At 40.1% G+C, this 27,809-nt stretch overlaps 1 protein-coding gene across 2 annotated transcripts in view; it reads right to left on the reverse strand.

The window, feature by feature from the left end:
* Nucleotides 1-8,804: 8,804 nt before the first annotated feature.
* EZR (ezrin) overlaps nucleotides 8,805-27,809 on the reverse strand; it is a 72,244-nt gene continuing 53,239 nt past the window's right edge. For both annotated transcript variants that reach the window (XM_072643819.1, XM_072643820.1), the window contains exons 8-14: nucleotides 22,632-22,728; nucleotides 17,329-17,492; nucleotides 16,007-16,137; nucleotides 14,199-14,359; nucleotides 13,665-13,757; nucleotides 11,716-11,964; nucleotides 8,805-10,408 (exon numbers count right to left, since the gene is read on the reverse strand). In XM_072643819.1, the coding sequence (XP_072499920.1) occupies nucleotides 10,244-10,408; nucleotides 11,716-11,964; nucleotides 13,665-13,757; nucleotides 14,199-14,359; nucleotides 16,007-16,137; nucleotides 17,329-17,492; nucleotides 22,632-22,728 (1,060 nt within the window). In that variant the 3' untranslated portion in view covers nucleotides 8,805-10,243. The remainder of the gene's footprint in view (nucleotides 10,409-11,715; nucleotides 11,965-13,664; nucleotides 13,758-14,198; nucleotides 14,360-16,006; nucleotides 16,138-17,328; nucleotides 17,493-22,631; nucleotides 22,729-27,809) is intronic.

Below are 27,809 nucleotides of genomic sequence, written 5' to 3' on the forward strand. Positions count from 1 at the left end.
CTGAGACAGGCAGTAAAGTGACTTGTCCAGAGTCACACAGTATTTGAAACCAGATTTGAACTCGTCTTCCTGATTCCCACTCTAGCGTTTTGTCTACTGTTCTCAAAAACATGGTTCTGACTTTTGAAAAGTTTAGACTTGAACAGGACAGCTAAGTCATGTGTTCTAATCAACAGAACATAGAATGTGAAAAGTGGATCTGAGAGTTCACAGGAAGAGATTGTTCTTAGGTAGAGGTCCCAGGGAAAGCTTCATGGAGGAAGTGGAGTCTTGATGGATGGGAAGGTCAATATTTTCATGAGGGAATATAGAATGTAATATAACATAATATGATATAATGTAACATGATATGACACAACACAACAATAACATGACATGACATGACACAACACAACACAATACAATTTAAGGCAGCCAGGTGGCATAGTGGACAAAGTGCTGGTACTAGACACAGGAAGACTCATCTCTATGAGTTCAAGTCTGGCCTCAGATACTTATTAGCTGTGTGACCTTAGGCAAGTCACTTTACTCTGTTTGCCTCAGTTTCCTCATCTATGAAATGAGCTGGAGAAGGAAATGGCAAACCATTCCAGTATTTTTGCTAAGAAAACCCTAGAGTCATGAAGAGTTGGATTGTACTGAAAATGACCAAATAACAAAATATTATGATATGATGACAATATGCTATAACATAATATAGCATGAATTTCAATAGGTAAAATGAGAGGAGAAGACAGAATGGAGGCATAGGCAGGACTGTATTGGATCCCAATTCCATAGGTTTTAGGGAGCTGATTGCTAAATTGTCACTGTGAGCTTTTAAATCTCAGAAAATTACTACAATTATTTATATTGTATTTTAAATTTTATTTTGTTTAACATTTTCCAGTGACATTTTAACCTAGTTTGGTCCACTCTTGGAAGTTCTGTAACAGCTTATAGCCTGTAGACTGTGAGTCTGACACCTCTGGCCTAGACTTAAGTAAGTTTTAATTATGTGGATTAAACTTAAAAGCTTATAAATTTTTTTGGTATATCGCCCTGCCCACTCCCCGGAGAGTTTGGTTGTTAAATATATACCCACTCACTTCTGTACTGCTCTGTAGGCATCGAGCTCGGCAGGAGTGCAGCAGAGAGCTCAGGAAAAGAAGTCATCACCAGACTGGAGGCTGACGCCTGTAGGCTGAGAATAACAGCCACTCATATTATAGAGTGATTTAAAGTTGGCAAAGGTTTCCTTTACAGATATTTTCTTATTTTTTTTTTTTTTTACTCACAAAAACCCCTGGGTACAGGGGAATAGAATGGAGAAAGACAGAGATGGATTCTTTACAAACCTTAAAGCATTATAATGCTAGTTTTGTTATTATTACTGATGACAATGATGATAATTATACTATGTTGTCGCTTGGGAAGGATAGTATATGACTAAGGAGACCTTTCCCTCACCACAGTGTTAGATTCTGCCTGTGAGGTCTCTCTTCCATAGCTAAGTTGAGGCTTTATCTTGCTGAATGAAATCAGCCCCTCTCATCACTTCCCATTCATTTCTACACTATTCTGATTCCTTCTCTCCATTTTCCAGCTCTCCGTTATGTGTTCTCCCATTAGGTTGTAAGTTCTTTGAGGGCAGGAAAAAGCTTGCTTGCTTGTACTTAGCACAGTGCTTGGCATACAGTGAAAGACTCAGTAAATGTTCTCTCTCCAAAGCAAGTCAGTAGTTGCTTCGAAAATTATAGCCTTAGAAAGTTTCCTGGATCACTGAGAAGTTAAGTGACTTGCCCAAGACCATACAGCCAGTACATGTCATTGTACAGCACATTGAGTCCAGGTGGTTCTGATTTTGAGGCCACTACTGGTAGCCGGAGATAAAATGTAAAAGGTAGCTGGCCCACATTGTCAAGGACCTTCCATGTCATGCTAAGGAGTTTGGATTTTACCTGGTTGATAATGGGGAGTCACTGACAAATCAATAGATAGATGGACAAATAAATGGATGTATAGATAGATAAATATCGACAGACCATTTACTATGTCCCAGGTGTGGTGTACTAAGTATAAATGCAAAAAAAAGTTCCCCTCAGAGAGGGGAGTGAAGACAATACATTAAAAGGTTGCTGAAACAATGTAGGAAAGGCGTTTTTTGGTTATAGAGGGAAGGTAAAAGGGTGGGAGAATGAAGGAGATCTTTCCCTGCCTAACTATTTGCCGCAAGGTATGAGATGGAGGTCAGGGGGGTGATGTCCTGAAAGGGCTGGTATCTTCACCCACCTGCCTCACACAGGAAAGCTTGATTTCTGAAACCCGACTAAAAGAACAAGGTTGCCTGGGATTTGGGAGAACCAGGTTTCAGCCCTTGCTCTGATACTAATTCTAGGTCTCTGCTTCATTCTCTGTAAAATGGAAGGGCTGGGTGATGCAATCTCTAAGGTCCCTTCCATCCCTAATGGTCCGGAGCCTATGAGATTCAATCTCCATTTGACGATTAAGCTCAGACTTAATTGGATAAGAGCTGAATGCACTTCCTTTGTGCCTTCTGTGGGGTCTCAGTTTCTTTCTCTGTAAAATGGAGTTGGGCTAGAGGCAGCCAGATGGGGTGCAGTGAATCAAATGTTAGACTATTAGGAATGTCATATTCAGGAATCTGGCTTCAGAAATTTGCTAGTTGTGTGGTCCTAAACAAGTCACTTAACAACTCCATCTGCCTCATCAGAATAGTATGGATAATAGGAGATAGTAATAACCTACCTCCCAGAGTTTTTGTAAGGATAAAATGAGATAATATTTGTAAAGCATTATAGAAATGCTACCTACTGTTATTATTAAGTGATCCCTAAAATCTCTCCCAGATCTAACGTGACACTTTGAGATTTCGGGGTGGGGAATGAAGTTAGCTTCAAAAATCTGGTTGCTATAAACATTTACACACTATTCCCTAGTAATCAGGGAAGTGTGAAAACACAACTAATTATTCCTGATAACTAGGTACTTGGGTCTATTTAAATAGGAAGCTATCTAATAGCCCTTTTCCTCTGCTTAGGAGAATAGAGGCGGGCAATTCCTTAACAAAGACCTTGGCTCTCTTCCCCTCTCCCGCCTCCTATGTGTGTTTTCCTTCATTTATGGTGTTTGCCTCAGATACAAAAATCTCGACTTACTACTCTGTCAAAAATACTAATGGTCAATCCAATTCCACAAGCATCCTCTGATATCAGTGCTTACCAAAGTTCCTGGCACTTGAAAAACCAACAGTAAATTTTCTTCACTGATTTGAAAGGTATCTCTGAAGGATGCAGACAAGACAGAGAGTAGGTAGAGAGAGACCAATGTGGAGCACCATATCCAGGAAGGCTTCCTGGAAGGTGGAGCTCAAGTTGGAGCTGTTGGAGGTGGCAGGGCTGGAGAAGGCTCAATTGGAGGAAGAAAGGCTGAGGCTCCTGATGCCAGAGTTCCTGGATGGACAGACACCAATCGCATGCTAGTCTGAATCACCTAGGCAAGCTCCTTAGCCTTAGCCTACAATGATGGTTATGGGGAGTGCACAGAGTGGGACATGTGGTCTTAGTGTCAGGCATCACTTCAGCCACCTGAATGTCTGCTACAAAGCCCCTTCCTCTGTACTTTTAGGGAGCAGCATTGTCTTGGGGATCCCTGTGCTTCTGCCCTGGAAAGATAACTGAGCCTTTCAGAAACCATAGACCCAGGCTTATTTCAAAGACTGGCAGTTGGATGAGTTGTGCCCTCCCAAAATTTAGTCCAGTCTATACTTTCACAAGAATTCTCTCAACCTCAGACCCAACAAATGGTCATCTAGACTGTGCTTAAAAATCTCAGCCAAGGCAACCCATGACCACCTTCCATTTTGGGAGCTCCCTCATTGGTGGATGATTTCCCCTTCTGTCAAGAGCTCATTGGCAAACCACATTGCATGGTAGCCAGGATTTAAAAGACCTTCTTGAGTATCTTATCAGCCTTTCTTACTGCTAGTCTCTTCAAGCTTCTTGAGGTCGAGGCTGTTTTACTTTTCTTTGTCCCCAATGCCTTTGCTCAGGGCAATATTGTAGACTGTAGGTGTTCAATAACTGGTTGTTTAATCAAATGGAAAATGCCTTGGAGTCCGGGAGCTTCCTTATCTTGAGATCTTCTCAACTGCTCTGGGCTTAACCCAAGGACTCTGACAGTGTTGATCTGATGTCATAAATACCTCCCCCTTTAATCTTATGACTCCAGCGATTTTCTCTTGCAGTCAATAGCCATGCTATCACACGGCTCAAATGCATTTGGTCAGCTGGGCCTTTCTCCTGCGGGCTGGAAGACAGGTGACCCCTCAAGTCACAGAGGTCAGCAATTAGTACCTAGCATCACCATGAGAATCAATCATGGCAAGTTACTGCATTTTCTAAGTTCAAATATCAATGTGTGTGAAATAAATGATGACAATGAGATTACGGAGAATTTGCAGGAATGCAATAGAACATGGAAGCCTCCCTCTTTGCTTTGAGGAAGGTGAGGGAATGGCCTTGTGGGAGCACAATTCAGGCTTTTGCCTCAGTTTGTGACTGGAAGGGGCTTAGAGTGGATGGAGTGCCTGGATCACCATGTCACTCTCTCATGCAATAAATTGATAGCTCCCTATTGCCTCCAGGATCACATATAAATTCCATTTTGTTTTTTAAAGTCCTTCACCACCTAGTACCAACTTAGATTTTTAGCCTCATTATCATTACTCTCCCTAGGAGAGAGGTCACTAATAGTTTCAAGGGAGCTCAGGAAAGAAGGTGATGGCTAAGCCACATTTGGAAGGAAGAGGGAGGGTTTCAGTGAGAAAAGAATGCATTCCAGCCTGCTCTGTTCACACACCATCTCTAGTCTCAAAACCACTGGTGTTTTCTGTCCCATACTAATTGTTTTCATATTTAATTTGTACATATTTAACATATACTGTCTCCTATTAGAATGCCAAGTTTTTGAGAGTAGGGATTGGTTCATTCTTTGTATGTTGTCCTTGGTGCCTGACAGAGGGCAGCTACCTAATAAATGCTTGTTGATTGATTGAATATTTTCCTAAGTGTGGCCCAATACTTTCATAAGCATTTCCTCCCTTCCCAGCCTCGCCTTGACAGTAAAATTAACGACACTTGGCTGCTGTCCTGTGCACCCTGGGCAAGGTTGATTATCTCCAAAGCTGAAGTAAAAACATCAACCGTAAATGCTGAATGCTCAAATCTCAGCAGCAGGATCTCCTTGGTTAGCTCTGCACTAGCCGGGCACCTCGTGGGAGGGTAAGGAACAGCTCTGAAGGAACTAGGCTAAAGCATGTATCCAGAGAGCCAAATGAATCTCTAATCTCCCAGGAAAGAGAATTTGTCTCTAAGGATAAATCTCTAGATTAGGACGAGAGGTCCAGTAACAAGAGGTTTAATGAGATCACATTATAGTCTCTTGCTGAACACAGGTCCTGTAGGATTTCCATTCTAGTTCACATGGCTTGACAATCTCTTTCGAAATGGACTTAGTAATATATTTAAATGTTTCCTGTTTTGCAATAAGGAACAACTGCCTACACACAGGACCTGCTATATCTTAGAAGTTAGCATCTGACCATTTCCCTGGAACCCTCATAGTTTCCTTGATAGGGGTGGGGGTGTGAGTGGGGGCAGTTGTTTCATCCTCCAAGACCAAAAAAAGCCCAAACTGAAATATCTAGTGGTGAAATAGAAAGTCTACCCTCTCGGGGTTGAGACGCTCCTTTGTTCTCGATGGTGTGACCCACTTCTCAGCTGAAGCAATGAATGAACTGTCTGGGAGTAACCAAGTTCTGACTTAGATGGTCATTTGCTGGGTGAGGTCAGACAATGTAAATGAATCCTTTTGAAAGGATCAAAACATACAACCTAAGCAAGACTGTCCACCCCTTGTTACTGTGGACTACATTGTAAAAAAAAAATCCTTTAACCTTTCTGGTAACCTCATCTGTGAAATAAGGATAGTGATACTTACTTCATAGGGCTTTCTGAGGGTCAGATTAGGTAATGTAAAAATATAAAATCTTTGCAAACTTCAAAGATGTCACTATTAGTGGCAGTAATAATAATAATGAAAAACGAACTTCTCCCTCAATAGCAGGTTACGTATTTCTAGGGTACCTAAAAATGGTTATTGCAAAGCTTAATACCTATTATTAAGGGATAATACAGTAAAGTATTTAAACAATTTAAATTACTTAAATCTTCTAAAAAATCTAATCTAAAAAAAACCACCTTATCTAATCATGAGCTGTAGTATTTGCTTTTTGTTTTAGAGGCTGGCTATTAAAGGATTACTTTCTTAATTAAAAAAAAGGGAAAAAAATCCACTCTTTTTCTCAACCCAAATGAATGGCAATTCAGAAATGATTTCGTAAGGGGAACAAAGATATTCTAGATAAACATGATTCAGGGAAAACTACAATCTACTTTTGGAAATGTTACATTATAGAAGCATGTGTCCTGTCAAAAAGAAAATGGTCCCAATTTACATTCACCCTCAGGTTTTCTCCTCTGCATCTTTCCCCCTCCTCTTCTACTTCACAAAGAATCAATCGATGCAGTTTCTTGTTCCTCTTCTTTCTTACATCAACCTTGTAATGAGTCCCTCAAACCTTGCGGTTCTTCTGTGGAGAAGGGATGGCAGCCTTCGACAGAGAGTCAATACTGAACTTAGGAGTTCCTCCTATTCCCTGATGTATGTACCTGATACATGTACGCATAACACTTCCACTGAAACTTTTTTTTCTGGACCAGACCTATTATTTTGCTGGCATACAGAAATAACAGCGAGGAAAACTCCCCCAACTAATGCAGATCTGCTGATGCCAGAGGGATCAAGAGCTGGAAGGGATTATGGAGACCACCAAGTACAACTCTCTCATTTTGCAGATGAAGAAACCAAGGCACAGAGAAGCAAAGTTATAGGGTTGAAGATTTATAGGGATCATGGGGCCCAATCCCCTACTATTTTGCAAATAAATGACATGCCAAGGGTCACACAGCCAGCTTATGACAGAATTACAGATTTGAAGTCATATCTTTTTTACTCTAAGGCTAGCTCTCTTTTCATGCTACTCCTCAGCTATATGACTTCATAGTGGTCAAGAAGTTTCATTGAAGAAAGGCTAACAGGAAAATAAGATTAAACCTTTCTTACCTCAATCATTCAAACCAACTTGTTTTTGTTCAAATTGAAGAACCATCAGCTGGTGACTTAGACCTTAATTCTTTCCAGGTTGAATTTATGGACAAAAATGATATTAAACTAAGGCATCACTTGGTAAAGATAAATTTATTTTTTTAAAGTACTAGGGACTACAGTCCTGCAAGAGCCTAAAGGTTAGGGGACGCACAAAAATCCCAGTTGGCCTCTCCCAACATATTTACTTTCCCAAGTATAAATGTGAAAAATCACCAACTCAGGCTGCATGGGAAGGACTAATTTTGATAATCATTTTTGTGTATATTGAACTTAAGCTGTCTGGTCATTGCTGATGAGTGACAAGAATGCTATCTTATGAATAAATATCAAATGACTGATCTCTTCTCACAGGCAATATACTTACACTGTACTGGTAACAGGACCATTGGGAAGTGGTTCAGTATCAGTAAGCGTCTGTTAAACATTCTGTGATGCCACTAGCAATATGTCCAAATATGTAAAATTAAAGAAGCCCAAGGTTAATTTTCTTAGGAACATTTGGAAGGGAAGTGTGTTTTCTGAATATTTAATACACAATGCCACAGAAGATTCTTTGTAGGGGCAATTGTTCTTACTCTTTGGCCCCAAACACAAGCACTGATGAGCCACCTTTTTTCACCTTCAAATTCATGTAATGGTAAGAACATATGCTATCCAGAAATGCACTACAGCTAGGCCCCTGTCATATTTTCTTTAAATTTGTACTACAGATTTCCATTAGGGTAGAACCAATTACATGTTTTAAATAATTAATAATTAAGCTTTATGTTGTCTTTACTATGTGGCAAGCACCTTATAATTATTATCTCATTAGATCTTTACAACAACCTTGGGAGGCAAGTGCTCTTATTATCCTCACTTTACAGATGAGGAAACTGAGGTAAACAGAGCTTAAGTGACTTGTCCAAGATTGCACAGTTAGTAAATGTCTGATGCTGTACTTGAATTTGAGTCTTCCTGACTCCTGGTCAAGCACTCTATCCACTGTACCACCTAGTTGTTCCCTAATTAAAATCATAATTTTAAATACAGCAAATTCAAATATATATGATTACATCAGGGGGATTCATTATTTCTACTAATTGAGACCTAGCTATAATTAAAGCTAGACCAGGGCTGGGGAACATGTGGCTTTCTAGGCCTTGGGTGCAGCCTTTTGACTGAGTCCAGGTTTTATAAAACAAATCTTTATATTAAGGGGATTTGTTCTGTGAAGTTTGGATTCAATCACAGGGCTGCTCTTGAGGCCCGGCAGGGCCACATGTGGCCTCGAAGCTGCAGGTTCCCCACCTGAGCTAGACGAATGTGAAGCAGTGGATTCCCCATCACTAGAGGTCCTCAGGAAAGGGTTAGATAATCCTTTGTTGTGTGTGCTGCAGAAGCAAAGTCTTTTGCAGGCATGGATGTAATGAGAAGGCCATGGGGATCCCTTCCACCTCTGAGATTCTGTAATGTGCACACATCCCAACCCAGCTCAGTCCAATCCCTAACATATCGCTAGTATTTTATGAAAACTACTCAAGAAAAGGACTCCCCTGCCCCCCGACATGCAATCAAACATCAAATGCTACGCATCACCTTGCAGATCTTTTTATTTTTTGTATAAGTCGTGCAGAAGACCTATGCATACGATATTTTAACTTAAAAAAGACAAAGCACGAGGAGGAAGCTGGTGAGGAAGCAGGGCCGACGGTGTACCACAGCTGACATGCTAATGGCCTTCCCGAGATGAGACAGAGGGAAGGGAAGTAACTCATAGCAACATTTTCCTTGTCAGAATACAAAGATGACACACAGGATTAAACAGTCCCTTCATGGTTGGAGTCTGAATTGTTATTAATCAACGTTGTCTTTTAAAAAATTAGAAGCTCTGTTAGAAAAAAAGTGAAGTGTTTATACATAATACGTATATATACTGAATCACATGCAGGAAGAACACAAACAAAAAAAATCATTTTACAAATGTGATTACATTGAGCAATCAGTCTCCCGACTGCATCACAGTACATCAGATTAAGTACCTTGTCTAAGTGTTTTTTTCATATTTAATTCCTTTATTATTCTGTAGAAGGTAACAAAATATACAGAACAAAACTTTCCCTTTTTTAAACTAATGTTACATCCCATATTTATTATCACTTATATTTATATATAAATACTACACTCTATAACTGATCATTAATTAAGCCAGAGCATAACACATTAGGTGTATAGAAATTCAAAGTAAACCTAACTGGCACGCACAGTAAGGTATCAGTGTGCTCCTACGTTGTTCCTTCTGAGTGATCACTGCAGGAATGTTTTTTTTTAACTAAACCAAGTGACCTGAAGGGGGAAAAACAGAGCAGATAAGGAAGAAGGGAGGAGGAGGTTTCTTTTGTGTGTTTTTTTAAAGACCAATCTTCCAAAATTTCAAAATGGATGGATCTTGAATAGAATGAAAAGTGAATCAGGCACTTGAGAGAGAGAGAGAGAGAGAGAGAGTAAGAGAGAGCAAGAGAGAGAGAGAGAGAGAGAGAGAGAGAGAGAGAGAGAGAGAGAGACAGAGACAGAGAGAGAGAGAGACAGAGAAAGAGAGAGAGAGAGAGGAGAAGACAATCAAGTATGGCACTGTTTTCTGGCCACAATGATGGTTTTCTTTAAATACATACTCAATCCTGATGCATCCCACATGCCAGCATGAAGTACTTTCTATCACTTTATCAAGCTTTATAGGTGCTTATTCTGACTCAAATCAATCCCGACACAGGCCTGTTTGGCACTAGGAGACAAAAGGGAAACTCTCTAGGTACCCCTCCAACAACCCCTCCACCTCCCAGCCCCCTGAATATCCCCGCTGAATAAGGATTCTCTCCCCATGAGAGAACCTGGAACATGGTAGGGAGTTTCTAGATTTATAGAATACTAAAAAATGTACACAGTGTGTTTGTCACATAATGACCCCTCAGGAGAGCCTGTGTGTTCAGACCTGCCTTTTCCCACCGTCCTGCTCTCTTGGCCACACAGGGCATTTTTACATAGCTTCAAATTCATCAATTCTTTGCTTTGTGTTCCCCTGTCGAATCTGCCTCAGTGTCTTGTACTTGTCCCGTCCTTGTCTCATGTTCTCGTTGTGGATGATGTCATTGGGGGTCCTCTTGTTCTCATCCCTGGCCAGAGACAGCTCGTTTGTCAACGTCTGAAATGTTAAGAGACATGGTTAGGGAAATGACACGTCAGGAATTTAATGACAACCATGATGGATACCCATGGTCTGCAAAGCATCTCATCTGATTTCTGCAAATGAGTTAGTTTACAAAGTTCATAGCTACATATAATTGTTCGGTTGTGTCCAACTCTTCGTGATTCCATTTGGGGTTTTCTTGGCAAAGATACTTGACTGGTTTGCCATTTCCTTGGTCAGCTCATTTTACAGAAGGGGAAACTGAGACAAACAGGGTTAAGTGACTTGCCCAGGGTCACACAGTTAGGAAGTATCTGAGGCCAGATTTGAACTCAGGAAGATGAGTCTTTCTGACTCCAGGCCCAGCACTTTATCTTCTGTGCTCTACAGAGATTATTATCTTCATTTTAGAGATGAGGAAACAGGGTAAGGGGCTTTCCTGGGGTCATGTAGCCAGTATCTGAGGTAGCATTTGAACTAAGGTATTCCTGATTTTCAGGTATGATGCCAAAGATATGTCTCTAGAAGGCCCAAACATTACACCTGACTTTTGAACCACCAGAGATGAGCTAGTAGAAAACTCAGGCTCTCTCAAAGATTGAGAAAGAACAAGGAAAGCAGAGAAGTCACTGCTAAAATAGGTGTACTCATTGCTGCTCTGCTTATATCAACACTGGTTCAAAAGAAATCGCAGGTGCCACATTCAGAGAAAAGAAGGACTTCAAGCAGGGAGGGAAAGCATGGCACCACTGCATGTAGTGGCAGAAGCAAGTCGTGTTGGTTTTGGGGAATTTTTTCCCTCTCTTTCCCTTTTCTTTCTCCTCTTCTATTTAAGAATAACTTTACTTTTTGTTTTTTAAAGTTTCCTCTCCCTGCTTCTTTTTAAAAAGAAATCTAAATTTTTATTTTCACTCCCCCTTCTTTTAAATCTTTGTTACAAGGAATCATTAACTGGATGGGGGAGGGGGAAAATATATTTGGAAATACATTATTTTCTCTCAGTCACAGAAACTGGAATATGATTGGGAGTTTTTGCTAATTTAAAATATTACTCACCTAGATTCCATTTTATCCCCCTAGGCCCCAGGTGCATAATAATTTCCAAGGTGGGCAGTCATCTATCTATCTTATGAATGTGGCTGAGATCTTTTTAAGAAAAAAAAGTGTGCGTGTGTGTGTGTGTGTGTGTGTGTGGACACCAATGAAAGAATTTATTGCCATTTAAAAAAAGTAACAGGCAGAGATGAGCACATAGCACCCCTTTTTATAGTTCTCTGACTTTAATTAACTTTCGCAGCCTCCTCCAACACCTCTGCACTGACCTGTAGCTGTCTCTGCACACGCTCATTCTTCTCAGCCTCTGTGATGCGTTTCTCTTCGTTTCGGTCGTCCATGATGCCCTCGCTGGAGAACTCGGCGCTGTAACCGCTGTACTCAGTCCCTTCATCCTGCAAGTTCTCTTGCGGGTGGTAATTCACGGGTTCATACACAGGGGGTGGCGGTGGAGGAGCAGTCATCACATGGTGAAGCTCCTCCTTGGTCTTGACAAGGTCATCTTGGGCTTCCCTGGCCTTTAAAAAGAAATTAACAAAGATGGGAAGGCTTTTTTCCCTCCTTTGAACAGGATCCTTGTGGTCTGGGCTGGTTTTCCTTGGAGAGTTCCTCCTTTAAAAACCCAGAGCTTTGCTAAGAGAATAAGATTTCAACACACACAGTCACAACCACACCCACTGCCCCGCCCCCAACCCCCCAGGTTGTTTTTTCTCTAAGAAAGAGAGTCAGGAGTTATCTCAAGCTTACCAAAAATGGTCTTTCTCCTTTTGCTTCTAGAATTAGCACAGTGATGGCTTTTTTGGCATGTAGAGTAATGTTACAGCTGCTCATTTAAAATACTACTTATCTAGACACTCTTTTTTCCTTAGACCCTAGGCCCTTGATTATTTGCATGGGGACCAGCCATCTCCACCCTATGGATGTAGTTAATTGAGATGAAGGATTTTGGTAAGAAGATACCAGAATATATCTTGCTTCTGATGATGACCACTGTTTTCAGGGTCAAAAGTTGAGCAGATAAAGAGATATTTTCCAAGACATCTTCTCTCACCATCCTGTACAATTATGACCTCCTTTCTTTTCCCTACAAAGTCCTTACTTGCACTGCTCTGATGGACTTATTAATATAATTATTCATGTAGACATCAAAATCCTCTACTAGACCAGACTCTCCATGAGGGCCAAGAACTGTATGTTACTTAACAGCCCACTCCTACCACTGGGGATATCATGATACTCTGAACAGAGGATGTATTTAATAAACATTTATTAAATTAAAATGAACTGAGAAACCAGTCAGGGGAATAAGAGATGAAAGGCTGTGGAACAAGATAAAGGGTGGTGTTAGAAGACAGGGAACTAGATGGTACAGATGTGAGGAGAAGAGACTTCTCAAAATGTCTGCTTTGGGGGGGCTGGATTTGGAGTATCAGATGCACTTCCATAAATGAAGTATGTGAAACAGAGAGAAAGGGGTGGGCAGGCTCTATGGAAATTTAGGAATTACTATTGTTTCTTGGATCATTAATTTCCTGACAGTTAGAGTTGTCCAAAAGAATATGCTGCCTTGAGAGGCTGGGGTGGGGTGAGAGTGATCCTTATCTCTGCAGGTCTTCATTCAGAAGCTGGATGACCATTTGTTAGGATTATTATTGGGGGAATGGGGTGGGACACACACACTTCAGCTCCAGGATGGAATTAAATTAGAGCACCTCAGAAGTCTCTTTTATCGCTGGAATTCTATGATTCCATAATATGAGAAAGAAGGCAGACTATGTCAGGTGCCCCTGAGAAGAGAAAAGCTGGATTCAAAATTAATTTCCTTGTCAAAACCAGTTTTGATCATAGTTGAATAGCGCAAAGCATATAAGACCTTAAAAAGGCGACTTGGCAGAACCGAAGGTAAGTAGGTGGAAACCAAATAATAAGTTCCTTATTCTTTTGCTAATCTAGTTCATTTAGTCCCTCACATTCCATTAAGGATTTCTCCTTAGGTAATACAGTAATATCTGAGGGTGTGAAATGTCCCAGGACCATCTGAATGGGAACGTGTCCATTGTGCTCAGACCCTGGTCTCTGTTCAAACACCAGACATTTGATACAGAAAAGGGATTCCTGGACATGCTTTAAGTGCCCTGAGGAGCAGGCTTCACCTTGCTATGGAGAGTTGGGGGGGGCCAGGACAATTAGGAAGAAAGGAAACCCCTCCCCCGCTTACCCTGAGCTGCCACTCTTCAACTTCATCTTCCTTACGCCTCCTGGCCTCTTCTAGCAGAGCAATCTTGGCGGTGTATTCAGCAAGTTCAGCAGCCTGGTGAGAAAGAACTAAAATGATACTCGGAATCCTTTCCACAGAGTCCTTTGGTGAATGAAAATTCTGAACCAGGATTGCACATTTGTTGAATGGTGTCTGTTGTAACCAAGACCTTCTACCCCTCCTTCCTCCCTTTGGCTGGCAGAGGCGATTCAGACACCCAAGGGCATCTCTGCCAGATTGTGTTTCCTGGCCCAACACTTTTTCACTTTCCTCTGATTGTACTACACCAGGGATGATCCCAGGCCCCCATTCTAAGAAGATAAGACACCCTCTCCAATGTACTCTCACTCCCCAAACCCCCATAATGACTCTTTATTTCAAAGTGGATCATGTTACAAACCCCAGATAAAAATGATTAAAAGGCAGGTGTCACTTTTTTTCATCCTAAGTGGCAGCCCCTTTATAATTCAGCATCTTGAAACAGGTAATTCCTACCAGCTGCTCCTGGCTCTTTATCTGATCCACAGCTTGTCTCTCCAGTTCCTCTTTGGCTCGAAGAGCAGCCACACGGTCAGCCTCAAGGCGCTCGGCCTCTTCCTGGGCTCGTTTCCTCTCTTCTTCCAGCTGAATGGCTTTCTGGATCTGATCAGAGAGCTCTACCAAAAAAAAAAAAAAATCAAACAAAAACAAAACCAACCTTAAGTTCCTCAGTAGTCAAAATCAGCAGAGTTTCCCAGGCCATCAGCTATCCTTAACTGATTTCTCAAAGGAAAACATTTTAGGAACACCCCTATTCCCTTCCCATCAACATCCACTGAAAGGCTTTAAAAACAAAACTAAAGAAAGCAAAAAAAATTCCCATAAAATAGCATGAGGCCATAGACAGAGGGCTGAATTTGGAGTCAGAGGACCTGGGTTTGAATCTGAACTTGGACACTTACTAGTTGTGTGGATAAGGGGATCTCAGTTTACTCATCTGTAAAATGAGAGGGCTAAACTGATAACCTCTAAGGTCTTTTCCAGCTCTCAATCTATAAGTCTATGAAATCTTAGCTTGGTGAGGGCTTCCTAGCCCATATACAAAAGGATGATGTCAGTGTTTGTAATTAGTTTGGTAGCCATCTAAGGTGATAATCTGTGTGTGTGTGTGTGTGTGTGTGTGTGTGTATGTATCCCATAGCTATTTTTTAACATCCACCCACCCACATATATATACATATATGTATATGTGTATGTATATCCTGTATACATAACTACATATTTGTGTGTTTTTATATGCATATATACCTTACCATGCGAAAGTGTGAACAAACAAAATTTTTGACAAAGCATTTGAAGGCACAATAAATCCTAGGAAATTCTTGGCATAGCAAAGAATCTTTTTGTAATGCAAACAATTATACCCAAATTTATCTGGAATTTATAAAAGATTTTTATATAATGTGTTTTTTTTAAAAAAGAGGAGGCATCTCTTCTTAGAAAATAAGACCCCATCTTCAGACATGACTAATGGGGTTTAATGACGAATTCTCTGTCAAATAACCCTGTAAGGAGGTATTAGTATCATCATCCCATTTTACAATAGGAAACACCAAGGTTACAAAGTTAAGTGACTTTTCCTGCACTGACATCTGGGACTTCACCTCAGGTCTTTGGACCCTAAGACCCAACTTTATAACACGGTGCCTCTTCCAAGTCAAGAACAGGTCAAGAAACATTTATAGCTGAATATACATATACAACTATATTATATACTTAATATAAATGAAAGTAAGTGCCCACTATGGGTTAGGTGCTGTGCTAAGTTCTGTGGATACAAAGAAAGGCAGAACTGGTCCCTGCCCTAATGGAGCTCAGAATGAAACCGAGGAGACAATAGGTAAACAACTATGTACCAATAAGACATAGACAAGAGGTTCCCCCTCTCTCCAGTTCTGCCCCGCTCCCTTGCTTTCTGCCTCTCCCCTCTCTTTTCTCCTCCCCATCTGTTTTTCTTTCTCTTCCTCTCCTTGTTTCCATCTGTCTTTATCTCTCTTTCTCTTTCCTCTGCCTGTACCTCTCCTTCTATTTATGTGTCTGCCTTTATCTTTCTCCCTGTTTCTCTTGATCTTTCTCCCCATCTCTCCCCCCCCTTCCCCTCTATTTGTCTCTCTCTTTATCTTTCTCCTCCTGTTTCCCCTCATCCCTCTATTTCTGCCTGTCTTATCTTTCTCCTTCTGTCTCTCTATCCTCCTCCCATCTTTCTTTCCACTGCTCTGTGCCTCAGGACAGAGGACAGCTCAACTCTCCATTAGCCTTCTTACCCTTTTCTGCTTTCCTGGTCTTCTGTTCATAGTCCTGCAGCCTCTGCATCAGCTCCTCCTTCTCGCGCAACATCTGCTCCTTCTCTCGTTCGACAGTCTCTCTTTTCTTCTTTTCACTTTCCAACTGCTGCCTATTGGCAAGAGAAAGAGGTGGAAGAGGGAGAGAGAAGCTTCAAACTTTAGAAGGAAAACCATAGACACTTGAAAGACTGGAAACCACGGGTTTTCTGATTCTTCTTAAGCCTATGGGACAATTCTCTATTTTACATGCCCTGTAACCCTTCATGTCTTCCTCTCCCCACCAACTGTGGAAGAACATACTCATTTCAAAAGCAAGCTCACCAATAAAGCCCACCCTTATCATGGTCTGGAATTAAAGTGATCCTTAGAGCTTTCTATGGTCTCTCATCTGGTATCATTGGACATTCAGCTTCCAGGGCAGTCGAGGCACTTTGGCTCTCAAGTCTTCTGCCTTTATATTGGAATATGAAATTATAGTAGATGCCACAGGGCATATGGCAGGCATGTGGCTCTTTGGACAACAGTGATTACCAATGTGTTTCCAGTCCCAGGGACATGAACATCCCAACATTAGAGCAATCAGAGAAAATGAGAACTGGAAAAGACCAAATGGCTCATTTAATCAACAAAGAAAACAAAGTCTAAGGTATTGCCCAAGACCACACAACTGCTTAGCGGCAAAAGGAACACTGGAACTCAGGTCTCCCGACTCCATGTGCTCAGTGAGCAGGTCTGCCTGTGTTCTGTATATGTTTAGCAAGAAGCATTTATTAAATGCTTACTTAAGTGCCCAGGAATAGTGCTAAACACAGGAGATGTAAATATAAGCTGAAAGAGAGATAGCCCAAGTCCTCAGGGAGTTTATATTTCAGTGGAGGAAGACAGAACACAAAGGGAGCTATAAGGTGATGTGGGTGGAGCATGGGGGGGAGGGAAGGAAGGGTTAGGATGAAGTTGGTTTGAAGCCTTGTATGTTATGTACATGACATACATATGTAGATGCCCTAGGAAGGCAGTGTGGTACTGTAGAAAGGGTATGAAATCTGGAGCTAGAGGACTCTTCGTCCCTTGCTACCGGTGTGACCTTGAGTAAGTCACAAACTCTCTGGGCCTCAGTTTCCTTATGTGTCAAAGGAGTGGGCTGGAGACACCCTCCAAGTTTTAAATCCATGATCTCATGATCCGTGTTAGGATGTCTCGAGTCCCATTCACCAGGACTACTACCAGATTTTAGTCTATCTTTGTACACAAGGTGTACTGTAGCATTCCTTGGTTATGATCTCCCTCTCTTCTTGGCTCACCTCTCCAGTTGTTTCTGGTGCTTCTCCTCCCGTGCTTGGGCTTTCATCTGCTGCACCTCAATGGTATCTGGCTTCCTGCGGCGCATGTACAGCTCATGGTTCCCCATGCAAAGCTGAAGGATCCGCTTATTAATCCGGAGGCGAGGTGCATAAAATACAAAGTCCTATGGAACAAAACAAAATCTTGTGATCCTCAATCACTTTGCCATCTTCCAAATCACAGGTGTCTCTTAAGATGCTAAGTCTGAAAGGGGTATAGGTACAAGAGAAGGGCTTCTGCGTGTCCAAGGGAGGAAAATGGTGCCAACTCAAAAGCAACAAATAGAGAAATGGAATTTCCTACTGGGCTTATTTCACCATTAGACCACCTAAGCTGTCTGGAATGAGTGAGTGAGCTCACAAAGGAAAATTTCCTCCTTTAGACCGTAGGTTTCCTGAGGACAAGGGACTCTCTTGATTTCTGTTGTACCTCAATACCATCATATTATAACATGTTCTACCTACAATGGATGCTCACTCAACAAATAACTGTTTATATGAAGCCGTTTTTTTTTTCTTTTGCAGGAAAGGGATGCTTTAATCAGAATTTCAAGAGCCAAGGAATGCTTGTGCTCTAATTAAGGCCAAGACATCTGAAAGCACTCATTTTCCAACCTTCAACCCTATCCTAGCATCAGGCTGAATTCGGCTGAAAGGAAGAAGTAGAGAATAGTGACTATTTTAGTAACAGAAATAACCATATTAAGGCAAAAATGCTTCAGTTTAGCTCATTTGCAACTTCTTACAACCACAGGGCCCCCCAAATACCATCTGAGGAAACACAAAATACTTACAAGATAGACAGATCTACACTACACAAAGAGCTATTAGATTGAGACATTACTGGCAATATATAGGGAAGCAACCAACATAGCAAACTATTTAGATTCTTGTGCGCATGTATGTGTCTCTGTGTATGTGTATGCATGTGCATGGTAACAAGGGGCTGGTTCTAGTTATTGCAGCTCCTACTCTGATCTTTCTTGGAGAAATCTCCCTCTGGAGTTTCAAATACTTGGATTAAATCATCAGGTTTCCTGAGTTGGTGTCTGAGAGGTTGGGAGGAAAACAGGTATTTTATTACCCACCTACCTTTTATTACACAATAAGATTATATTATGGCTTCATAATCATGTACCATAAATGGATCCTAACTGTGACTAATGAGAATATGCAAAGAATTACCTAGCCTTTAAAAAAAAAAGTCAATGGACCAGAATGAGGCACTGAGATGAGATTTTTTTATTAACTAAAAGTCTTCTAAGAACCAGGGTTGTGCTTCTATGGCAGCCAGTCCCCTAGAGCAATTAGGGGATCCATTTAGTTATGCAGTGTTGCTGAGGATTCCAAGGGGAGAAGGGGCAGGAAAAAAATCAAAAGGGAGGAAACTTAGTGCATTACCTTTCAGATAAACCAGCTTATGGAGTTGAGCACTCATACTTGTTGCAGTCACCATTTTTAGATTTCTAAACCCACGGCTGCCTTGGAAATCTCTGGAGGCAAAACCCACCCAACATGCTTTTCTTACACCCTCTCCAGACACTTGGGACATGCTTTTCCTAAATTCACTTAAAGAAATTCCAGAGAGGAAAATTCATGGAAAAGTGAATCCAGGAGCCTGAAGACAAACTCCAAAGAAGGAAAAAGAAGACTGGAAGAGAAGTATTCTCAAAAATAGGTTGGCCCCAAGCCACTAAGAAATTTTTGGGTTATTCTCCCAGGTTACCCTCATGCCAATGAGGGCAGCCATGGGCTCTTTTCTGTTTTTGTTACAAGTATCTTGGTCTCAGAGATCCAAAAAATGTGGCAGCAATCAAGATGTACCCTTGTAAAGGTAACCACAGGCCTCAAAGTCCCCTGCTGCTGCATCAGAACCAAGCCAGGAACAGGGTGCCTCTAAAATTTAATTAAAAGTTTTCCCTTTTTGGAACAAAGGGTCAAAAGTTGTGAACTGGTTAGCACTTTTCAGGGACTGCTACTCAAACTCTGAAGCCAATGAGATAATGACCTTTAAAAAAATTTTTTTTTTTTAAACACAAAAAGTCCACCTCTCCTGGGGGCATCTTAGATCTGCCATAGTCAGAAGCCTCTTTAACAAACTAACTAGAAAGAAAAGGGAACATTTATGCTAAGGAAGGAAACCCCCAACCTTGTCAAAAGGACTTAGCTGCTACAGGTAGTACCCCTCTTCTGGTCCATTCTCAGTAATTCAATGAAACACAACACATTTGTAAGCCGAGAAGCTGTGCTAAGCAGCTGACTTTTAATAAGGAAATGCTTGGTCATTAGCAAAAGTATGACTGGGGGGAAAAAGTCTGTTGCAACTTTTGGTGGCTACAACACAAGGGCTCATTTGTAAGCAGACATGGAAACTTACTGGACCTTTGTGTACTTGCTGGACCCTGCACAAGCCAGTCAAGATGAGAAATCTTAATGTGGCATGCACAATCTTTGTCTCGGAGATTCTGTTTTTGTATCTTTGAGATGAAAGGCTAAACTTGAAAACCTTAGTCTCCACTGTCCACCATTAGAAAGCTTTTAAAGGAGATGGCCTGTTTCCATATTACCTCATCTTGATGTTAAAAAGCCACCAAAAAAAAAAAAAAAAGCTGGAAGAGTTCTAGGGGGAAAAAAATCACCTGGGCAATAGTAATAGGTAACACAAATGACTTGGCCTGAAAGTTCATTATTATAAAATATACTGCAAATCTGAAATAATCTTATGGCAAGAGGAGTAAGAAAAGAAAGGAAGAAAAGAAGGAATAAAGAAAAGGAAAAAAGGAAGGAAAGAAGGAAGGAGGGAAAAAGAAAGGAAGGAAAGAAGAAAGAAAAAGAGGAAGGGAAGAAAGAAACGAAAAAAGACAGGAGCTAGAAGTAGAATTGGAAGAACCTGGGTTCAAATGTCCAGTTTTGCAATTTACACACGTAATACAGTAATAATGTAAAGGTAATCAATTGTGAAAGACTCAGTAACTGATCTAGAAACTGACTATGATCCACTGCAATTCCAAATGACTCATGATGATGAAAAATGCCTATCTGCTTCCAAACAGAGAACCAGTGGACTCGGAGTGGTGACAGAAGCATGTTTTTTCTCATTCTTTTTCTTATTTCCCCCCCAGAAAGTGGCTAATCTGGAAATGTGTTTTGCATGATTTCACATGTATAATAAGTATTGCATTTCTTGCCTTCTCAATAGATGGGGGAGGGAGTGGAGGGAAGGGAGAGAATTTGGAACTGAAAATAAAATAAAATTGAATTTAAAAAAATGCCCAGTTCTGCCACTTGTTAGATGAAGAAACATCAAATGGATCTTTATTTGTAAACTGAGTGGGCTGGTCTATAGATAACCTCCAAGGTTGCTTCCAGCTCTAAATCTAGGAATCTATGGAGTTGCATGAGAATATGCAAAAAGCCCTTCTAAAAAGAATCACAAGATTTAATGCTGGAAAGAACTTTGGCTGTTTAGCCTCCTTTCCCCTTAACATACAGACAAATTAACTAAGACTCCCTTTGCTTAAGTAACTTGCCCGTGGTCATGCAGCCAGCACCGCCTAGCCATTGTCAAACATTACTTTGCAGACTATACATCCAGCGCTCACTCCATGAAATGGACAGCCCCAGTACCCTAATGACTTTCCCAGCTTTGCTTTGCCTCAGTTTCCATTATCAATAATACCACTAAACTACAACTAACTTCACTCAGAGGGATGCTGTAAATTAATGTGATCTGCTCCTGTGAAGCTGGAGTCCTGGCATTAAGTACTGCTTTAATTTTAAATAACTGTGTTGTTACTAGCAGTGGAAGAGGCAAGAGTTCACAAACAGCAGGAAGGATTTTCAATAATGAATAAAATGCCTTCACAAATTATGTAAAGACATGCTGGTTTTAAATTATGCTGTGCTGACAGTAAGGGAAAAGTAATTGGACAATAGCACTGAGTTCTTTCTTGAGTGGGCTATCATACCTAAGCAATACCCAATCTCAAGAGGGTAAATAAATACCGGAGGCATGGACTACAGCCCATGTTTGCCTTCCTAAGCTTAATGCTGTAACTAAGGAACCAAAATGACAGAAGGACACCAAGTCTTTTCCCTTTGTTATAAATTTTGGTAACATACTGAACCAGGCATTAAAGGAACAGGCTTAGTTCTCGAAAGGATTATAAGCAGTTTTTAGCTGCTAGATGTTCATGCGTTAAGTAAAATAACACATTTAATAGAGCATTATTAATAATAAAAGAGTGATCAATAATTAAATAATAAATAAAATGTGTATTGTGTGTTGGATTTAAAAGTTCAGAGAAGCAGTAGACAAAAAAAAAATCTGTCCATGTTCTGGAAAAGAATGGGAAAAAAACCAAAATAAGCCATTACTCTCAGCGTATGTCAGTCACAATCAGAGCCAATGTGGTTGGAAGGAGCCATAGAAAATCATCTAACTTGGAGTTCATGCTTCCTCAAGTGTTCCACAGAGAGTTTATGTTAATTTGGATGGGGGAAAAATCACATTTACTTCAATACCATTGATTTTCTTTGTATTTTATTTTATACATTGAAAAAACATTTTTCTGAGAATAACGTCTGACTAGACTGACAAGAGGATTCAGGTTAATGATCCCTGCTCTGGCCAATCTCTTGGGTCCCATCATACAGAGAAATCGGCAGGTTCTCCTCGCTGACAACCTAAGTGAAACCCAAACTATGAGTCTAATTCTCCTTAACTTAGTCAAGTTTACAGAGCAGCTTGAAAAGGCAAAAGGCTGAAAGGTCTGCTGCTAGAGGCCTCATAGTCAGAAATCTACCTTAGACCAAGAAAATGGCACTGCAACACAGATGCCCAGTGGACAAGAGGGCTTCCTAACCTCAAGAGCAAGATAAACAGTTATGAATTATCAACCCTGAGGCCCCCAATCCCAGGAGAGGATACTGATCATTTAGAAAAACTCTGCCTAGAGAGGCAATGACTCATTAGAAAGAAAAAGGCCATTCTGAATAAAAAAAAAAATAGGTAAATGGGGATGGCTAGTTCTCCATTAGTGTATGTTTTCCACTTTGTCCTCATACCATAATGAGTAGTCATGCAGCACACAAGGAGCCCTTTCTATATAATTGTGCTAGTAATTATTTTCCCCATACAAGTGCATAGACTAAGTCACCAGCTCCTTCTCAAATGTCAGAGCAGTCTGAGCACTGTCTCAGAATCTCATTTTGCTTCGGGGACTGAAAAAAAAAAAAACTACCTCGAAACCAAGTTAACTTACAGGTGCCTTCTTGTCAATGGGTTTAATGACAAACTTTTTGTCATTGAAAGAGATGTTTCTGATTTCACTCCAAGGGAAGCCAATCTTTGGGGTCAATCTAAAGAAATAAAAAGAGAAAAAAGGTCAATATACAACTATAGGTCTACTGAGTTCAGCTCGGTCATTTCTCAATCTTACATCAAGAAATATCTCCTAGACATCTCCATCCAGATGTCCAATAAGCATCTCAAACTAAACATGTACAAAAATGGAACTCATCATTTTCCCTTATAATCCCTGCCCCTTCCAAACTTTCATATTTCTATTGAGGGCATCACCATCTCACTAATATGCAACCTTGGGATCATCTTTGGGTATTCATTGTCCCTCAACTCCCGTATCCAATCAGCTACAAGTGTTTCTTCAACATCTCTCATACATATTCCATTCTCTATACTCACACGGCTACCATGTAAGTTCAAGACCTCTGGAACACTAATACACTGTTGGTGGAATTGTGAACTGATCCAACCATTTTGAAGAGTAATCTGAAATTATGTCTGAAGAGCTATAAAACTCTGTATATCTCTGACCCAGCAATACCACTATGCTCCAAAAGTGATCAGGAAAAAAGAAAAAGAACCACTATGTATTCTAAAATATTTATAGCAGCTCTCTTAGTGGTGGCAAAGAACTGAAATTTGAGGGGATACTCATCAATTGGGGAATGGCTAAACAAGTGCGGTATATGACTATGATCGAATACTACTATAAAAATGATGAATTGGTTGATTTTAGAAAAACACAGAAAGACCTGCAGGAAATACTGAAGAGTGAAATGAACATAGCCAAGAGAACATTGTATATGGCAACTGCAATACTGTTCAAAGAATAACTGTGAACAACTAAGTTATTATGAATATTATAAATACTCAAATCAACTACAAAGGATATATGGAGGAAAATGACAGTTACCTTCAGAGAAAGAACTAATAAAAAGAAGTTTGCATAGTATGGGTGTGTGTGTGTGTGTCTGTGTGTGTGTGTGTGTGTGTGTGTGTGTGTGTGTGTGTGTGTGAGAGAGAGAGAGAGAGAGAGAGAGAGAAAGAGAGAGAGAGAAATGGTGGCCTTCTGTGGTGTGAGGTGGGGAGGAAGGAGACAGTTCAGAACTTAAAATGTAATAAAAAATAAATTAAATTTTAAAAAAATTCACTACCTCCCATCTGTTCAGTAGTCTTCTAACTGGTCATTCTCCCATTCTCCACATAACTGCCAAAATAATCTCATTTTCCTACTCCAAAGCCATTATTTAGGGGCTCTCTATTGCCCCTAGGATAAAATACAAACTCTTAGCGTTTAAAGTTCCACAGAGTTGGGCTCCAACCTACAATGGCTTCAGATACTAGCTTGTAACCCTGAGCAAGTTACTTAATCTCTCTAAGCCTCAGTTTCCTTATCTGTAAACTAAGGATATTAATAGCACTTACTTCCCAGAGTTGTTTTGGGGATAAAATGATATAAAATCTGTAAAGTGCTTTGTAAATCTTAAATCATTTACATAAATGGTAGCTGCTGCAGCTGCTACTACTACAATGATTATTTGTGGACTCATTTCACATTATTTTTCTTCATGTACTCTACAGTCCTTTTAAATACATCTAAACCTCACCTTCTCCCTCTATGCCTTTGCACCCATGCCTAGAATACACTTCTTTCTCTCCTCTATCTCTTAGAATTTTTAGATTTCTTCAAGGTTTATCTTAGGTCTACCTGCTGTATACAGGATTTTTTTTGATTCACTGATTGTTAATATTCTTCCCCTTCACAAAGTATCATAAACTTACTCTTCTACTTAAATGTTTTATCCCCAACTATGATTGAAGATAGGGTCCGATCCATCCTTCACTTTTGTCCTTGTACTGCTAGCACTTGGCATATTCTAGATATTTAACAAATATTTCATCAAATGTACAATTAAATTGAATTCTGAAACCTATTGTGTCTTGTCATATATATAAATCTGTCATACAAAAAAATGTGTTTGAATACTTACTAAATAAATGACTTTCAAGTCAATGTTTTGCATAGCTATTAAATTCTGGTTTTGTGTCCTAACTTTTTATAAATCATATCTTCCTGAGACTTCACATCTCCTTGAGAGAAGAGATCTTAACTAATATTTCCCTTTTATCTCTCACAGCACCCAATATAATGGGTCATCATGACTGGATCATATAGCTAAGGCTTGAAACTAGTCTTTATTTTACAGGTGATCAAATTGAAGCTTAGACATTAAGTGACTGGCTCAAGGTCACAATGTTTTAAAAGTAGCAAATCCAGAGTCTCTGACTCCAAATTCTACACTCATTCCACTGAATCATATTGTGCACTTAAATAAATATTCAACCAATACTGTAGTCATAATCTTTATGGGTAGTACAACCCAAGTTCTGAGCTGAATTTAGCCTATACCCTGTGACATTATTAAAGGATAAAGGTAGAAACAACCTCCATTTAGCCATGTGGCTAACATATTACCCATAGTAAGGGAAAGGATCACAGGATCATAAGATCTAGAGAAGAAAAAAACCTTAGTGATCATCTTTTCTAACTCCCTCATTTTACAGATGCAGAAACTGAAGCACAGGGAGGTTAATTGATTTGCCCAAAGTCACACAGGTCTCTGAGGTAGAATGGATCAATTTAAGTACTTTGCTTAAAGTAATTTGGTTAAATCTGGGCATTAGCATATTAAGATCTAAAGAAGAAAAGTAATTTTCCTATATGTATTTATACATAGACAGCGTGTCAACAACCTGTGTTATGTTGATAGTATGAATTAGCAGTAATAGGTAGAAGGGGGCTTAAAGAAATCATCTGACTTAGCCTCCTGCTCCATCATGTGTATGTATAGTCATTGCCTGTGGGGTTTCTGTGGGAAGCCCAAATCAGAGTTGGTAATGAAAAGAAACAATGAACCACACCAACGCTCTCAATTTGTGATGGCATAATTAATGCTGTGGGGACAAGACAGACTAAGTTTACAGCTCTTTCTAAACACTAAGCAACCAGGAAATGGCTGGTTTCCATGTATTCCTATCACTACATTTTCCCTCATCTCAAACATAAAGAATTTCTCTTGCTATTCTTGGAAAAATTAGATCATCAGGCTGCACCATCATCTTTCCTTTTCCTTGGTCGTGGGTCTGGGCATCTTGCCATCAATGGATTTCTGATGACTGGGAGCACCCTTTTGCTGTGGCCTGCCCTTTTGAAAAACCATGAAACTTCAAGTATGAATTACAACCCATAACCATTTATGAGCGTGGTTTCAATGTCCAAAGTAGAGGACTGATCATGGAAGCCTTATTTTTAAAAAATGCTACTACAGGAGTCAACTGAACTCTTAGCCATAGCTTGGAAAAACAGAACAAAGTTTGGCAGGATTTTTTAAAAAAGGAGTTTATATGTATAAATGGTTTGTGCTAAGAAGAGATCCAAAGTTCTCCTGTTAGAAGTTTATCTTAGCCCAACAGATGCTTTAAAAAAGTGGTCATATTACAATATATAACAGAGTTAAGAATGAGTGGGAATCATGACACATGGATGTAGAATCATGGATTTAAGCATTAAAAGGGACCTTAGAGATCAAGTCCAACCCAACCTCCCACCCCCATTTTATTAAAAATGGAGACCCAAAGAGATTTAGTGAATGTAGGTTGCAAATGACAAAGATGGGATCAGAAATTTGGCTCTCTAGAGGGCTCCAAACCCAAGACTCTTTTGACTAGAGGATGCTGGTTGGGTTCTTGGACCTGTGATACTTACAATTTTATATACAAGTGAGCAATCAAAGTCTTGCTTAAATTTTGGAAAGGAAAAAAAAAAAGAGGAGCAGATGTTGAAGCTAATTCACATGGTGGCCTAATTGTCATATTGGTATACTGAACTGGCTAACTGCCTTGCCAGCTTTGTGGGAGTTATCCAATCCTGTTGGAGTTCATGGTACTTTGGAGGCTATATCCAATGACAGTCTGTGCTATAAAATTCAATTTATTAAGTATTTATTAAGCACCTTCTATGTGCTGGGCACTGTGCTAAATGCTAGGGATACAAAAAAGAGGCAAAAGATAGGTTTCCTCAAAGAGCTTACAATCTAATGGTAAAAATAACTGAATAGCCATTTCAAAAGAAAGTATATATAAACAAAACCAAATCAGATAGGTCTCAAGGATGTACCTACAGAGACAGTGGGATAATGACAGAGCTGGCCCTTGAGTTAGGAAGGACTGAGTTCAAACTGTAACATTTACTAGCTGGGTGATCCTGGGCAAGTCATTAAACACCCATTTCCTTATCTGTAAAATGAGATTAACAATAGTATCTACCTCTGAGAGCTGTGAAAATAAAATAATATCTATAAAGCGCTCTTTGCATAAAGCGCCACATAAATGCTAGATATCTATCAACAGATTCAACTCATCTTTCCTTTATCTGAAATTCTTTATTGATGAAGCAATGAATTCCAAACATTTAACTCAACACTACTATTAGCAATGATCAGGGTTTTTCTGGTCCAGACTCGAATTCACTGATACTACCACTGAGGAAACCCTCCTACTCATGCAGATTAGCAACTGTTTTGCAACTTCTAGTGTTAAGAAAAGAACCGTCTAGAGTACTGAAAACTTTGAGTGATCTGAGCAGGGTCACAACGAGTAGGTATCAAGAGCAAGCTGGAACCCAGGCCTTTCCTGATTCTAAAGCCAGTTCTTTATCTACTATGTATTGTTGCCTCTCTCTGAGCAATGGTGTATGTGTACAGATAGATAAAGATAGGGGTGTGTGTGTTAGAGAAATTTACCATTTAACATAAGACAGATTTAGTGAGCTCTCAATGTTGCTCAAGCCTGACTTTCAATTCCTTTTATTATACCAATGACCAAGTTTCCAGGGGTTCAGCATAGTACCTGGCACACAGTAAGCACTTCATAAATGTTTATTCAATGACTTCTAAACTCAGTTGAAAAGGAAAAGAACTTTGATCACTGGATTGATTCCAGTGAAGGGTGGACTTAGAAATAAAAACAAGGTGTGTCTCAGGAGAGCAAGAGCGAGGGAGAGGGAGGGAGAGAGGGAGAGGGAGAGAGACAGAGACAGAGACAGAGACAGAGACAGAGTCAGAGAAGCAAAGGTGCA

Source organism: Notamacropus eugenii, chromosome 2, assembly GCF_028372415.1.
Source record: "Notamacropus eugenii isolate mMacEug1 chromosome 2, mMacEug1.pri_v2, whole genome shotgun sequence".
Lineage (NCBI taxonomy): Eukaryota > Metazoa > Chordata > Mammalia > Diprotodontia > Macropodidae > Notamacropus > Notamacropus eugenii.